General features: G+C 38.4%; 1 protein-coding gene across 10 annotated transcripts in view; it reads right to left on the reverse strand.

Annotated features, from left to right (window-relative positions):
* The window catches only part of LOC122553559 (kinesin-like protein KIF28P), a 102,813-nt gene that overhangs the window by 74,902 nt on the left and 11,516 nt on the right, over positions 1-16,395 (reverse strand). For 9 of the 10 annotated variants that reach the window (XM_043697552.1, XM_043697547.1, XM_043697549.1 and 6 more), the window contains 2 exons: positions 3,364-3,518; positions 3,044-3,155 (listed from right to left, as the gene is read on the reverse strand). The exons of the other annotated variant lie outside the window; for it this stretch is intronic. In XM_043697552.1, the coding sequence (XP_043553487.1) occupies positions 3,044-3,155; positions 3,364-3,518 (267 nt within the window). The remainder of the gene's footprint in view (positions 1-3,043; positions 3,156-3,363; positions 3,519-16,395) is intronic. 10 annotated transcript variants of the gene reach the window in all.

A 16,395-nucleotide genomic window follows, 5' to 3' on the forward strand; every position in this document is an offset into this window, starting at 1 on the left:
TCCAGTGTTCCATTCACTGAGGTCTTATTCAGGGAGTTTTGCCAGTCTCAATACATTCTTGCCAAATTAATAAATTAACTTCATGCCAAAGGCCTGACCAATCCATTCAGATACTTCTGGATTTCAATACTGTTCAACGCCAGTTACATCAGGTTTTTTTCAGTCCAGATTCCTGAAGTATTTCCACTCCAGCATGTCAGGCAGGATGCACTCTGAAGTTGTGGGAAATCCTCTGCAAATAAAGAGCTCTTTGGTATGTTGGTCAATTTCTGACCAACAGGAGAACACTTCGGCTATTGCTCTCAGCTGCCCTGATTTTAATTTTCAAGGAAGTCTGAGACTAGAGAACATGTAACAGAAAATCTTAGATTTTGTGTTCAGCAGATGGAAAGATCAAAATTATTAAGGTCACTGGAGAGGCTTCAATTGGTAGAAGGCATTTTATTGTTTTGATCGGGAGAAGAGTCATGCTCATGTTTGTCACCATATTATACAGATGTACCACAAGGGTTTATCTCAAAGTGAGTTATAATCCTGCATTATGTACTCTGAAACAAATGGGGAATGTTGTCAGCCAGTTTTCATGAAGATGATATCCTTTAAATATTTACCAAAGCATAAAGCAATTTCACTGCTGCATGCAGGAATATTAACCTATAAAATCAGCTATGTAAATAACATTCTATTTAAAATCATAGTCCTTGAAATTATACAGTATGGAAATAGGTTGAAAAGCGTAATGCATTTGAAATTCTTCTTTCCTGCTATTGTGAGTTGTATTAATCAATTTATTTTGAAAGGTTAATGCTAAAGTTAAAAACGCGAAAAAAGCAATTTGAAATGAACATATTAAATGTTCATATGTATCAACCCATATCATAATTTCAAGGTCATTTAAAAAATTCATTGTTATTTATTTGGAGGTTGGTTGCTTTCCTTCCACTGTTTAATAGATTGCCAAACCCTACTGGTTTCTTAAATATTTGCAGAAACATGTTGGAAACATAGCATTTACTTTTTGAAATGTTCTATGTGTCTCTTATAGAATGTGCAACAATTATCTTTTGCTATTTTGATTTTCTTTCGCTCCTGTATCCATAGATTCCAGACCTTTGGTCCTTTTGCAAGGATGCTTTTTAATATAATCATGTAAACAGGAAGATGTGGAAATCCCTTGACTGGTCTCGCAGAGTAACTTTGGTAGACAGAAGACCAGCAGAACTTTTGGAGAAAAAGTCGATAATCAATTGAGGATCAGTTGACTTCCCACCAGCATTACAACTTGAGACTGTGAAATCCCTGGGGGAGCATCAGTAATGTAAACTGAGGACAATAACCATGTAATTTCCATTTGTTTTCCAATGTCCAAATATGTTAGCTTTCTGTCAACCAACACTAGATAGCTACCAGAATTAGAAGTATAGGTTCATTCTTCAATCCTTCAAGAATGGCTACACAATGGCTAGTAATAACTCCTAATCCCTACTGCAACTGAGAAAAACCAATAAAGGACTGAGTAAGCACATTGCTAGCCTGTATGGTTCAAATGTTATATTCAGTCACTGAAGAGCTCTCAAAAGCTTGTCTGCAAATTTCTTTCCTTCATAGTTAAGTGGACTGTGTTGTATGGTTTGCAAGTATGTTAATCCTGTTGAATTTTCTTTTTTCCAGTGTGGAAACAGGCCCTTCGGCCCAACAAGTCCACACCGACCCGCTGAAGCGCAACCCACCCCTCTACATTTATCCCTTCACCTAACATTACGGGCAATTTAGCATGGCCAATTCACCTAACCTGCACATTTTTTGAATGTGGGAGGAAACCGGAGCACCCGAAGGAAACCCACGCAGACACAGGGAGAATGTGCAAACTACACACAGTCAGTCGCCTGAGGTGGGAATTGAACCCGGGTCTCTGGCGCTGTGAGGCAGCAATGCTAACCACTGTGCCACCGTGCCCCCCACAAGTTATGTGTCACAGAGTCATACAGTCAGAGTCATACAGCTTTGAAATAGATCCTTTCGTCTAACTCGTCCACATTGACCATGTTCCCAAAGTAAACTAGTCCCACCTGCCTGCGCTTTCCTATTCATTAACTTATTCAAACATCTTTTAAATGCTGTAACTGTACCCGCATCCACCACTTCTTCAGAACTATTCTGTGTGTAAAAAAGCTGCCCCTCATGTCCTTTTTAAATCTTTCTCCTTTCACCTTTAAAAATGCCCGCTAGTTTTGAACTCCCCCAGCCAAGAGAAAAGATCCTTATCATCCACCTGCTCTATGGCCCTCATGATTTTATAAATCTCAATCTCCTATACTTCACTGAAAAAATGTCCCAGCTTTTCCAATCTATTTTTATATCTTAAACCCTGCATTCCCAAGAACTTGCTGGTAAATCTTTGTGGAACCCTCTCCAGTTTAAAAGTCTTCTTCCTATAACAGGGCAACCAGAACAGCACACAGTATTCCAGAAGAGGCCTCACAATGTTCTGTACAACCACATGATGTCCCAACTCCTATACTCAACGGTCTGAGCAATGAAGGAAAGTGTGCCGAATGCCTTCTTAACCACCTTGTCTACCCATGTTGCAAATGTCAAAGAATTATGTATCAGAACCCCTGGGTCTCTCTCTTCTAATCATTACAAAGTTACTAATAGGTTTTAATTCTCTAAGCAGATGGGATCAGTTATGAAATCTTGTTCATGATCTGAATTCACTTCAGATTCTGAATGTACAGCAAGTATGGGCATAAAGCAGGATAATACAGTGTGAAAGTGATATACTAATGAATGGACAGATACCTTCATTTATGACATTTATTGTATAACAGTTGAATGAATTATTTTCTCTTTAATATATAAACAGCAGAAGTCAGGAATTCCAAAATGAGCTACATTGGAGTTGTAAATATAAATGTACTAACTTCTTAATTGCAAGTCAATGCAGTTAAATGTAATTTGGAAAATTGCAGTTAAATTCATTTTAACATTTCTGAACTGAGAAAAAATTATTAAACACTTCAAGGAATTCATCAAAACTCACCATAATTGTCTTGCTGTTCCCGCCTAGTGCAGTGCTAAGCAGCCTGGTAAGTATTGAGTTACGGTAAGGAATGTACTGAACTCTCTTGCCCACAGCCTTGTCCGATAGGGAACTGCACAATATTTAATGAACAGTAAGCAGTTTCTCACTTTAACAACAGGTACATAAAGCCATCAAGGCTTGGTCACACTGATTTTGTTTCGTACAAAAAATTGCCAGTTCAGATGTTGGGCATAAATATTAAAACTGTAAGCTGAACTCCAAAAGCAATATTGGTTTCATTTATTTTTTGAAGAAAGGTCAGATTGGGTTAAGCTCACCTAATAACATTTCCAAGAGTTGTTAGACTGAGATTGATTGCCCGTGCTTCATTGAATCTGTCAGGAGCAGTTCCTGCACTTCGTTGCCTTTCACTGCCAGCCAAATCCACCAAGTTAATCTCTGAATGCTTTGTCATGAATTGGTTTGCAAACACCTGTTATGAATACTAAACAGTTATTTATTTCTTCATCAAGCTTATGTCAAGGTAACTGTCAAGTTGAGTGGAATACGATAGATGCACTATGAATTATGGACATAAAAATAAAGATAAAAAATGTTTTGAATAGCATGTAAGTACATACATGGTGTGTGATAGTGGGAACCTTGTTGTAACAATCATTGTCAGATTAGAAATAAGGAATATTGAAAAATGTTTATACAAATATTTAAGCAACTATTCAACAAGTGAGAAAGTAAAAATTGAATTCCTAGTTAATCCTTTTCATGTGTATGGTATTGTAGAAATTTAAAGGATTTGAAAGAATTAGGTAGAGCAGCAAATCAGAGCTGTTTTAAATACCTGGTGGCAGCATTATTGACTGCTCCAGAAAAATATATTGCTTTTCAATAATACCCCAGTATTGAATGACATGATTCTAATTTAACATGGATGTGGAATAAATTATGAACAGGAAAAATCCTTGCAGTTGACAATCAATACTGCTGGATATAAATAATGGAGTCAATAGTGATAATTCACTTTCTTTTGTGGGAAAGGACATCAGCATCTCATCTACAGACACCTAATACCACTAACCTAATGGACAACCTACACCGACATATAAATCATTGCCATTAACTGTTGAAGAACCAGGTAGTTTTGTTATTCATACCACAGTAGGGACTGATTCTCAGTTTTGAAGCAATTCAAGTTTGAAGCAGCTCTAATGGTTAGGTGTCGAGCGTGTAGTGCTGGAAAAGCACAGCGGGTCAGGCAGCATCCGAGGATTAGGAAAATCGACGTTTCAGACATTAGCCCTTCATCAGGAACATCCTGATGCCTGAAACATCGATTTTCCTGCTCCTTGGATGCTGCCTGACCTGTTGTGCTTTTCCAGCCCCACACTGTCGACTCTGATCTCCAGCATCTCACTTTCTCCTAATGGTTCGGTGCCCAACATCACTGGGAAGAAGCAGAATCAATGTTCATGGTTGAGTATTTTTATTCTTCTATTGGTTAAATGAAAGTGGGAGTTCAGGTCACTATAAAGTCTTCAATCAACTTCCAATTATATCCAAAGTGTTAATTTTCGAATTTATCATTTGTGTACACAATAGGAAAACATCATAAAGAGGATATTTGCTATTAAGCCAAACTCATTTAGAAAATATTAATCTTCATAATGTTATCATTCATAATTCAGTGACATATCTGTATATAGGAGATATTGGAAGAATGAGTGTGGAGGATGCCTGGGAGGGCATGAGGCAAAAGTAGTCCTGAAGGGTTTTACAGCCTGATATTCATGGTACAATTGGGTTGTTGTCAAAATTAAGAGATGTGCCAAAGAGAGAGAAACATAGATGGACAATTGCCTCGATCATTTGCCATCTTGTGCTTCCTGCTGGTGGTTTAGGGTCTGGTTCTATTCCACTCCTGCATCCCCAGAACAAAAATATGGCAAGTGTTTGTAAAAGGCAGGTCTGCTGACTTCCTATACTCAAACTCCCCACTCCCTCTTCAAAAACCCAACCCTACCTTGACTGTGCCTCTTTATCCACCCTGTTTATCACATCCTCAAGGAAGGCTAAATTGTAAAATGGAATTTTCCTTTCATAAAATCATATTGACTCAACTTGATTGCGTTATGATTAACGAAATATCCTGCTACTTCCTTAATGTTGTCACCTGAACTACTCTTTTTTACAGGTCTCCTTTAATCTAATTTCCTGTTTCCAGTTGCCTGGCATTGCAATGTCAAGCTTGAGTTCAGTATTCAGTGACTGTGCTCCAATGCGATTGACAATCTTGAGACAATTCTCAGTACAAGAAGAATTCATCAGTCAATCTACTCACCCATAATATGGGGCATTATAAATTAATTATGCAAAGAAGCCAAAATAATTAATGTGTTCTCAGTTTTGAAATGGAAGGCATCTAGTTACATGCAATACATAGATATTGGGTAGTGTTAATTTAATGAAAATGAACCATTCTCAGCCCACACAACACATATCATGGATTTCATTGACATAAACTTTGAAATCAGGTTTCTCAGGGAAAATGTGTAGTTTGTGTTGGATGTGGGATAGCTTTGTTTGATGGCTTATTTAGAAAAAAATGGCTACCATGCATGATTTCTTCATTTAATCCAGGACAGGATTCCAGTTCTAAAGCTAGATTACTTTGTGATGATTCCTCATCCAGAAAGGACATAAGGTTTGGGAATTTCCTTTCACCCCCTCAACCTATTCAAAAAGCTCATTTAACTTCTCATGATCAGAATGTCCTCACTCTGGGCCAAGTCTCTGACCTTTGATCATTGGCTTCCTGCTCTGTGAACTGAGAACTGAGGGAATGGCTTTCAAAGTTAAGTAAGTGATTATATGGAGTTCCTGAGGTGATAACAGTCAAACAATTGAGTAGGAACCTCAACAGAAGGCAGACCTAAGGCAATATAGAGTTAACTTCACAGTAGTAAAATTATTCCTCATAAATAGCCTCAGCGGTATATATTGAAATCAATCTTGGGATGTTAAAAATGTGGAACAGTCAGGAATTTAAGGATCATATTCAGTTTGAAACCATTCACAGTTTTAAATATATTTTTCTTGTAATTAGGAGACAATCCATTATGCAATAAAAAGTGCCTACCTTTTTACTCAGAGAGTAGTAAGGGTATGGAATGCTTTGCCTGCAAAGGTAGTAGATTCGCCAACTTTAAGTACATTTAAGTCGTCACAGGACAAGCATATGGACGTACATGGAATAGTGTAGGTTAGATGGGCTTCAGATTGGTATGACAGGTCGGCGCAATATCGAGGGCCGAAAGGCCTGTACTGTAATGTTCTATGTTCATATTTAATTGTGCAATCCTTACTAGCCCTGATAAATCATTGTGTGATATGCATTACTGAATTGATAGAAATCGACTGTTCTGAAATTCCAGTTCCACATACACTCACCCTGGAGATCCAATAATATAGAAAATTCAATACTGATTTATACATATCACCAATCAGGTTAAGAATACACATCTTGCAAAGGATTCTGGTTCTCTACAGACATCTCAAAACATAGTATATGCCTAGAATATAGCTGCTGGTTTTTAGATTTTGACAGATTTTGCACAGTACATTGCTAAGACTTGAAATGCCCTTGCCATCATGATCTTTACATTTGCACATTCATTTTTTAGCTATTGGACACGCATAAAAGTGTTATTAAAGTTTATCAGATGCAAGCTTCCGAAGTTTTTCTGAGTTCCAAAGTTTTTGTTTCCTCAAATCTGACTTATAATTGATATGAATTTGTATCCAGAGAGGATATGTTAGCTGATGCAACAATACTTAATAAAACCTTATAAATATTCTATTACACATAATACAATTATTCACAAACATTAGATTATATTGTATAGAAATATTACATTCCAAAAGAGTAGCACACATTTAGTAGTGTGACATGTTTCAAGTGATGGAAATGTGTTGCTGGAGAAGCGCAGCAGGTCAGGCAGCATCTAGGGAACAGGAGAATCAACGTTTCGGGCATTAGCCCTTCTTCAGGAAGGGCTAATGCCCGAAACGTCGATTCTCCTGTTCCCTAGATGCTGCCTGACCTGCTGCGCTTCTCCAGCAACACATTTCCATCTCTGATCTCCAGCATCTGCAGACCTCATTTTCTCTTCATGTTTCAAGTGACCTTGGCACAAAATGAAATCTGAGACATCTCCACCTCAGGTCACATGCTATGATACAATAATAATTCAAGTGTTTATTAAAGGAACACTTGACATGTTGACCATGAGATATAAGAGATGTGATGTCATGCTGTACCTTTATAGAGCCCTGGTTGGACCACACTTGGAATATTGTGTTCAGTTTTGGTCACCTCATTTCAGGAAGGATGTGGAAGCTTTAGAGAAGGTGTAGAGGAGATTTACCAGGATGCTGCCTGGACTGGAGGGTATGTCTTATGAAGAAAGGTTGAGGGAGCTAGGGTTCCACTTATTGGAGTGAAGAAGGATGCAAGGTGACTTCATAGAGGCTTACAAGATGATGAGAGGCAGAGATAGAGTGGATGGTCAGTGACATTTTCCCAGAGCAAAAATAGCTATCATGAGAGGGTATAATTTTAAGGTGATTGGAGGAAGGTTTAGGGGAAATGTCAGAGGTTGGTTCTTTACACAGAGAGTGGTGGGTGTGTGGAATGCACTGCCAGCAGTCGTAGTAGAGTCAGATACATTAGGGACATTGAAGCGACTCTTGGATAGACACATGGAAGATGGTACAACGAAGAATATGTCTGTTAGTCTGATTTTGGAGTAGGATAATAGGTCAGCACAACATCGAGGGCCAAAGGGCCTTTACTGTGCTGTGCTGTTCTCTGTTCTATAACACATCATCCCACTTTTCCCAATGATGAAAATTTATCCAAAACAGATGTGCATGACTGTATATCAGCACTCCCTTATAATTTGATAATTACACTAACGGGTAAAACAGAGTTTATATGACCAATATTTTATATTTCAATGTAATGCTTTAGAGATCTAATAACACACCCTGATTTATCTGGAGGGATACACAATATTCACTGTTGCTCACTTATTGTACAATTAGTTTGTCTTCCTGCTGTTTATGGCTGTTTGGTTTGAGCTGGCTTCTGATCCTACAAATGCCACGATCAGTTATGATTTTGTATTATTTAGGCTGGTTGCATTTTATGAAGCTTTTGCTGGTATCTACAAATTTGTATTTGTATTTATAACTGACATTCTCAGCTCAGTATGCAGCCTGGATAGTTCTCTACTTGCTCTCATTGTGTATTTCTTTCATTCTCCTCTATATTTGAAGGAAATTGTCCTGGATGGTTATCCCTTGTCCATTGATGTTGCATGAAAATGTAGCAATGCTATGCATGTATCTTCTTCGTTGTTTGACACTTAATGATTATTAATTTGATAGTATGTACCATTTGATCTGCTAGAATATTTGAGCAGAGATATTATGATAACAATGTGATACGGGTCAATCCCCATATAGCAAACGTTGAAATGGTTTGAAAGTGTTCTGCAGTCCGACGTCAGAGATTATCTGATCCAGGATACCAAATAAGCCAAAAATAACACTCATTGTGCCAATGATGTTTGTGCTGTTTATGTTGCTAAACCATTGAACAGCAGGCACTACGAGGATGCAATCAACTCTGTGCACTGTGTATCGTTCTGCTCCTATTTTTGTCCAAGTAGTGACTTGTGTGGATAAAGAGGTTCCCTTCACTGCTGGGTTGCTATGTTTCTCACATGCATTCATGAGTCATTGAATATCCTGATTTATTCCTGGTCAGTGCATGATTCCAGTAAGATGGACATGCTACCTTGCCCTAATGCTTTTGATATTAAGACTTATTTAACCTTGAAAATGATTTGCCCTGATGTAACAATTTCATCTCTGCATAGCAAAACTGAATAAATCTTTGCAAGTTCTTCTTTAACACTATCAGACCATTCCTCAATAATGATTATTTACATTTCTTGTGGTTGTTCATGTTCAACAGCTGTTAGTTGCATCTGTTCAGACTGGTCAAAGTGTCACAGATTAACCTTGAGAACTTCTTAGTCAATAATGTCAATTTGTAGATTAAGCAGAATATTTTATGTGGGCTGGCAATCTGTTCAGTGTGTCAAATACAAACATCTTGGTACTTGGTTAAAACCTCACTTCAAAGTCATATCCTTTTAGATTACTTCGATTGGTTCAAATGTGAACTGCTCTGCCTCAGTTGGTGTGGTTTGAATCTCCTGAATTGTGAACACATTGAGATCTGTGCACACTGGTAGGTCTATGTCTGGACCGATGGTATCTATCAGGAAAAGGATTTTGGGAAACCAAGATGAGCTTGAGTATTGGCACTGCAGTGTGATTCTGTCAAAGAATGAAGTTGTTTTCCATCATATCCTGAGTTATTCTAGAGTGTACCACAGATTTCCATTTGTTGAGGTGCATATCTTTCAGAATGCTTAGTGATGACTTGATTTCATTAGCTCCTGAGTTGATTTTTACTTATAGTATGTGCTTTCCTGTCTTTTCAGGACATATAATACTATTGTTTTGATCACTTTATACTAACGACACGGTTTGTAAGCCTAACAATATGGAAAGTATCAGTAATCTTCTGACATTTATCTCTCACTTGGTTGATTCAGAACTTCACTGATCTGTTTACTTTTGTGCAATTTCTTAATACTTTCTTTAATGCCAGTGTTTGGTGTTATACTACCTTATTGGTCATATGTGTTGTGATCTAGGATCTGGCTTGACTGTGGGAACCAAATTTTGCACATGTACCCATACTCCTTGGTGCCACAAGATTCACAGATATCAAGAAAAGTTGGACTAGTTTTGGGTAGATGTGATAAATCACATTGGTTACAGATTTAGATGGTTTGATGCAACTTGCTGACTGTAACAATACTGTTGGTGACATCAAAATCATGGAACTGCTGTTGACTTTGCAATGTGGGTTCATACGAGCGTCCATCCTCAGGTAATGCATAAATGGTATCACACGTTTTTTTTTCCCAAAAGATCTTTTCTAAAGGTCTTCACTGATGTAGAAGCAGATGCACCTTGCTGATAATACCTCTTCAGAAATATTATACTCATGTTTTTTGCTGTGGCATCTTCTGTCATACTCATCAACAGGCTCTTCAAGCAGCTGTCTGTGTGACATGAGTTGGAGTTTGTAAATCCTGAAGTTAAGTCTACCTTGAGCTGGTCTTTGATGATCTTTCCAGATCTCTTCTGGATCTTTTCTGATCATCCACGGAAAGACCAGTTGTTCTAATTTTGCCAATAGCAAGAGTGATTTTCAGAGCCTGTGTCTCATAAAAATTTATTTTACAGGTTTTGCATTTCTCTCCTATTTTTCTTCTTGCTTCTCATCTTTTTAATTTTTCTCTGCTATTGCTCTTTTAAGAAATGTGGCCTTGAAGTTTAAGAACCTAAGGCTTGTAATAGCAGATTTTGACTCTAGGTAGCAATCATGCCAAAAAAGGGAATAGTGATACTGATGATAGGAGCAAATAACTGCAGATGCTGGAATCTGTACTGAACAACAAATGCTGGAGATCACAGGAAGTCAGACAGCATCCATGGAGAGACAGCAAGCTAACATTTCAACTCTAGATGACTCTTCATTGGAGCTGAGTGGATGTGCCCTGATGAGCATGGACAGCATGGATGCTGTCTGACCCGCTGTGATCTTCAGCATTTGTAGTTTTCAATTATGATACTATGCCAGCTTTCTTTTCAGTTTCACACTGATTTGCAGGAAGTAAATGGCGAAACTCACAGACATCATATTGCAGGTAAACCTTTGACACATAGGAAATCATTATTTTAGTGTTTCTAAGCAGTTTTTTTGTTAAGATCCTTTGAAACAGTGCTTTCAGGACTGTTTAACTGCCTTTTTAATGAAATCAGATCAAGGGACTGTCTAGCTTGTTTCTTTTTAAAGAGAGAGAGTATGTATGGTGCTTCAAATCTGTAACTTTAGTTTTGATTGTAATTTCATTTTTAAGTAAAGCACTCATAAAAGTTTCCTGTGTCTTGAATGAATTTATATTCAAGCCAAAAAGAATTTAACTCTGTTCAAATCAAAAGGAATTTAACTCTGTCTTTTTGGTGGTCAATGCCTTAAATAGAGATATGTACTGCTGCTGAATGTCTGAATTCCCTGTTACCATGAGGCTGCTATTCAGTTGATCTTCCATTAGTTTTCCAGATATCTACCACATAGAGGAAAATGAAGCTTTTATACCCTCAAATCATATATTATGGTGAATGATAATGTCATGGGATTATGCCTTCTGCTCCTTGATTCTCCCACAAGGGGAAGCAACTTTTCAACATCAACCCTGTCAATTCCCCCAAGAATGAGTACAGGCGCAATCTACTCAGCCTGTCTTCATATCCACTCATTTCTTTCTCACTGATGTTACACTCACTGGTTTATATCTGCACTAAGGCATTAGTGTGGTGATCTAGACCTGCTATCATTGTGTGAATTAGTATTTACTGAACTTACAAACGCACCAATTGCACAGTTGAGTTTAGTTTTAACAATGCCACAAATGACCATATAATGATGATGAGATAGGATCCCTGCTCGGCCCAGATTATGAAATCACCTTTGTTCGGTTTCTCAAGAAACCTCCTAACTCTTACGTACTTCTGATATGTAAATGACAGTTGAATCTACAACTGTCTGTAAAAATATCCTTGCATTTTTTAATGAGCTACATCATGAACTCAAATTGAAGTTTGAAATATTCAATGATTTCCCTTGCCTCAATGACCTAGTTGAGAAATTGACTGGGGTTCTCCACAACTGTCCGTCACAAACCTATTTTCACGGGTTAGTATAAGTAGTTCTTTCTCTAATGCAATGGTTGTGTTCTCGCGCAACCCCACATTATAGAAAAATTGCACTTTAGAAACACCATTAAACGTGTTGGCGATGAAATCGCATTACAGCCAACACATGTTTTAAAGGTTCACATTTTAGAAACAATGTCCCTAATTTGTCAATTGTGTTACGGTGAATTTGCATTAACGAAATGCACAATATAGCAGAATGTCCTGTATTTGTACAGTTTCACGCACTTGGAAATTAACTACATCAGCAATTTCCTAAACAGGGCCAGAGCCACTTGTTCATCCTGCAAGCTTAATGTACAAGTCAGGCACATCAAGCCATCCTAGGTGAAAATGGGACACTGGTCAGATCATTTCTCACTGTATATCATGCAAACCCATATGCTAAGGTTATCACTTTTGGCTCTGAAAATCTTGGTCTACCTCAAATGAAGGGTAAGATATCTCAAATGTTTGAGTTACAGGTGAAGCTGGCAGTTTCATGATGCAATTATGCAAAAGTAGCCTGAGTGGTGTCCCCCACAACAGGTTGCTGCTGTCAAGCCAAGAAGCTGTTTTGTCTGTCAAACAACTGTATGATATGATATATGAATTGCAGTGCCAGTGTGTTGCCATGTAAGTACACCCTAAACACTGAAAGATCATATCAAATAACTTGTCCCTTTAGCATTCAAATGAGTGAAGTAGTGTTTGCACCAAACCAGCCTATAGTTGAAAACCTCACAATACAGTGTCCAACAATTGGATGTTTGCTGGATAATCCTAAATAGACTAAGTAGCAAAGAATTATGCTGACAACAATCTAAGATAGCCAGTTAGGCTGACAGTATGGTGCATTTGTATGTACTGGAAGCTACATATATTAATACACAGGGGCCTACACTTACACATACATTGCCTGTTACAGCTTAACAAAATAGGTGATAACAATTTGATGGTTCATTTCTCAGGGCAATGCCTTTGCTAACCAAAATCAAACGGCTCGGTTTACTGTTTGAACAAAGACTGTAAGAAATAGGAACAGAATAGGCCATTCGGCCCCACAAGCCCACTCCACCATTCAACAAGTTCATAGCTAATCTGAGATTCTCCACTTTCCCGCCCTTTCCCCATAATCCTGATTTCCCTACTGATCTACCTATCTCAGCCTTAAATACACACAAGGACTCTGTCCTCACAACGCTTTGTGGCAAAGAGTTCCAAAGATGCACATTCCACCTGGGGAAATAATTCTTCCTCATCTGTCTTAAATTGGTGCCCCAAGGGATATAGAGGGTCACTGGCAGCAAGGCATGAAGGTTGCTTTCAGCGTGTCATCCTTTTCTTCATGGGTCCAAGCACTCAATAGCTATAAACTCCATACAACCCTGTCACGGTAGGTGCTGCAAGACGTGTCAGAGTGTGGACATAGATACCACCATTACGCATGGGGGACACCTCCCACCTTGTACATGGCAGGTACTCATGTGACTCAGCCAACGTTGTCTATCTTATACGTTGCAGGCAAGGATGCCCGGAGGTATGGTACACTGGGGAAACTGAGCAAAGGCTACGACAACGGATAAATGGGCACCGCACAACAATCAACAGACAGGAGGGTTCCCTCCCAGTTGGGGAACACTTCAGTGGTCCAGGACATTCGAACTCAGACCTTCAGGTGACCATCATCCAAGGCAGACTTCGGGACAGGCAGCTGCGAAAAGTGGCCGAGCAGAGGCTGATAGCTAAGTTCGGTACCCATAGGGATGGCCTCAACTAGGACCTTGGGTTCATGTCACATTACAGGTGACCACCATTGCACTATACACACGCAGAGATACTCCTACACATACACACTCTCACACACACACAGACACTCCTATACACACAAACACATGGACACACATATATACAGACACGCACACAGACACCCACACACACCCTTGCAGACACACACTCCCACACTCACACATGCGCCCCCTCACAGACTTAAGACACTCTGCATCACTACACACACACATACACTTTCTCACACTCACAACCCCCAACCCAGACAGACCCACACACATAGACAAACAAAGACCCACATGCGCACATATATTTTGTGGGGTGAATTTGTTCTTGCAGAGTTACATTGTACTTTGCTCAAAAACTGCATGCATTCATGTAGAACTCTGAGCTCAAAAACTGCATGAATTTATGTAAAACTCCGTTATCTCATTTTTTAGATTAGAATCAATCTAAACATCATGGCATAGACAGAGAACACAGGGGGCTAACACCTTCAACATATTGTCTAGCTATCACCATTGTTAACAGCTAACCTGAGAATGCAACTTTTTTAAAAAAGGTTTTGTGATTTACACATGAAAGAAGTGAAACTATCATGGTATTCTAACAGATGAAAGGCTTAACAGACAATCAATCTTTCAATGTATAATTTCAGTTACATCACACTGTAAATTTTTGCTATAAATTCTGTGTGTTAGGATTGAGCCCTCCACTACCACCTGATGAAGGAGCAATGCTCCGAAAGGTAGTGTGCTTCCAATTAAACCTGTTGGACTATAACTTGGTGTTGTGTGATTTTTAACGCTGTAAACAAAGGTTCCCTTTTGGATGCCCACCAGCAAATACAGCATGGTTTTCTTGTGCTTCCCACATGGGAGACCCTACCACCGGTTAACACCAATGTAGCCAGGCCGTCAGCTGGACACTTATTCCAATTAAAGGCCTCAAGTGACAAGGTAGTTTGAAGGCCATCCATAGGCCTTCCCATCATAGAATTGGCATAGAGACAGGAAAACTCTCAGGTTTAGCAAGGCCCACTGCTACCAATTTCCTCTTAGAGGAGGACATAACATTCTGCTTATTGTTTCTCAGCATTTAATTCCAATTTGTTCTTCATTTGTAATTTGTTTTCAGTTTGATTGTAGTTTTGCTTAGAATTACGTAGGATATGAAGCAGAAAAGCAGGGCATTGGAACTAAGCAGTCCATGGTGGTGATTATGCTCAACTCAAGCCTCTTCTCATCTAAATTTATCATCATACTCCTTCTTCCCCTTCTCCCTAGTATGCTTGTCCAATATCCCGCTCAAAGCATCTATATTACTTGCTTTGGTAGAGTATTTAATATTTTCACCACTGTGTGAAAACGTTTCCTCTGAATTTCTTATCGCATTTTTTGGTGACTAACTTGTATTGATGACATTGTGTTTTGCTATTCCTTCAAAAGGAGACATTCACTCTGTACCTACTCTGTCAAAACATTTCATCATTTTAAATACCTCTATTAGATTACCTCTCAGCCTTCAGTTTTCAAGGCAAAAGTGGTACAACCTGTCAGTCCAATCTACACATGAATGACCACACATTCCTCATATTATCCTTGTAAATCTTCTTCGCACTTTATCCAGTACCTCTATATTTTCATATGATGACTATAGCATCATATGGTACAATAAGTGTGATCAAATGAAGATTTGATATAAGATTAGCATAACTCTCCTATACTTAATATCATATAAATTATTTCTTAATTTTGCTTGTGCATTTTGATTCAAAGTATTATTTTACCAGATGAAACTCTTTAAAACATTATTCATTTAAGAGATAGAATTAAATGATCAGTTTGTTAAGTAGTCCATCATACTTAATGAGACATACAATTCACCAAATCAAAAAATTACATGTAAATAAACTCTCAATTCAACTGCAATTTTTACTTGTAATATGTTATTCTATTAGACCCCTTTTTGAATTGTTCCTATTATTCCCATTCAGGTTGAGCAAATATCATGTTCTGTTCATTAGATTATTGGATTGACTTTTATTTGGAATGAGCCTAACACCCTACCCATCAGAAAGTTATCATGTTGCTCAACAGTAAATAGGATCAAAAGGTGGAAAAACTGATAATAGACATTTATGGCTTTTTACTTTCATATGCATTGTAGTCTGAACAAAATAGATGAATTAACGGCACAAATAGGATAACAAGTTATAAACTTTACAGAGACTGAAATTGGTTGCAAGAAGATCAGATTTGGGACCTAAAAATTCTGGAGTATGTGAGTTTTCCAAAGGAAGGGCAGGGAGAAAAGGGTGGTGCGTTAGAACTAGATTGAATAAGTACAAGAGCAAGAAATGATCTTGCATTAGAATCCGAATGGCTAGAGGTAAGAAATAAAAAGGGAGAAAAGACACTGGTAGGAGTAGTCTATAATCATCCCATTAACAATAGCTATATAGTGGGACATAACCAGGGCATGTTACAAAGGCAAAAACAGGGTAAAAACAAGGACTGTAGATGCTGGAAACCAGATGCTAGATTAGAGTAGTACTGGAAAAGCACAGCAGTTCAGGCAGCATCCGAGGAGCAGGAAAATCGACGTAAGGTGATAGATCAGAAAGGAGGGTGGAGTGGAAGGTGGAAAGGAAGATAGGCATG

The sequence above is a fragment of the Chiloscyllium plagiosum genome, chromosome 10 (assembly GCF_004010195.1).
Source record: "Chiloscyllium plagiosum isolate BGI_BamShark_2017 chromosome 10, ASM401019v2, whole genome shotgun sequence".
Classification (NCBI taxonomy): domain Eukaryota; kingdom Metazoa; phylum Chordata; class Chondrichthyes; order Orectolobiformes; family Hemiscylliidae; genus Chiloscyllium; species Chiloscyllium plagiosum.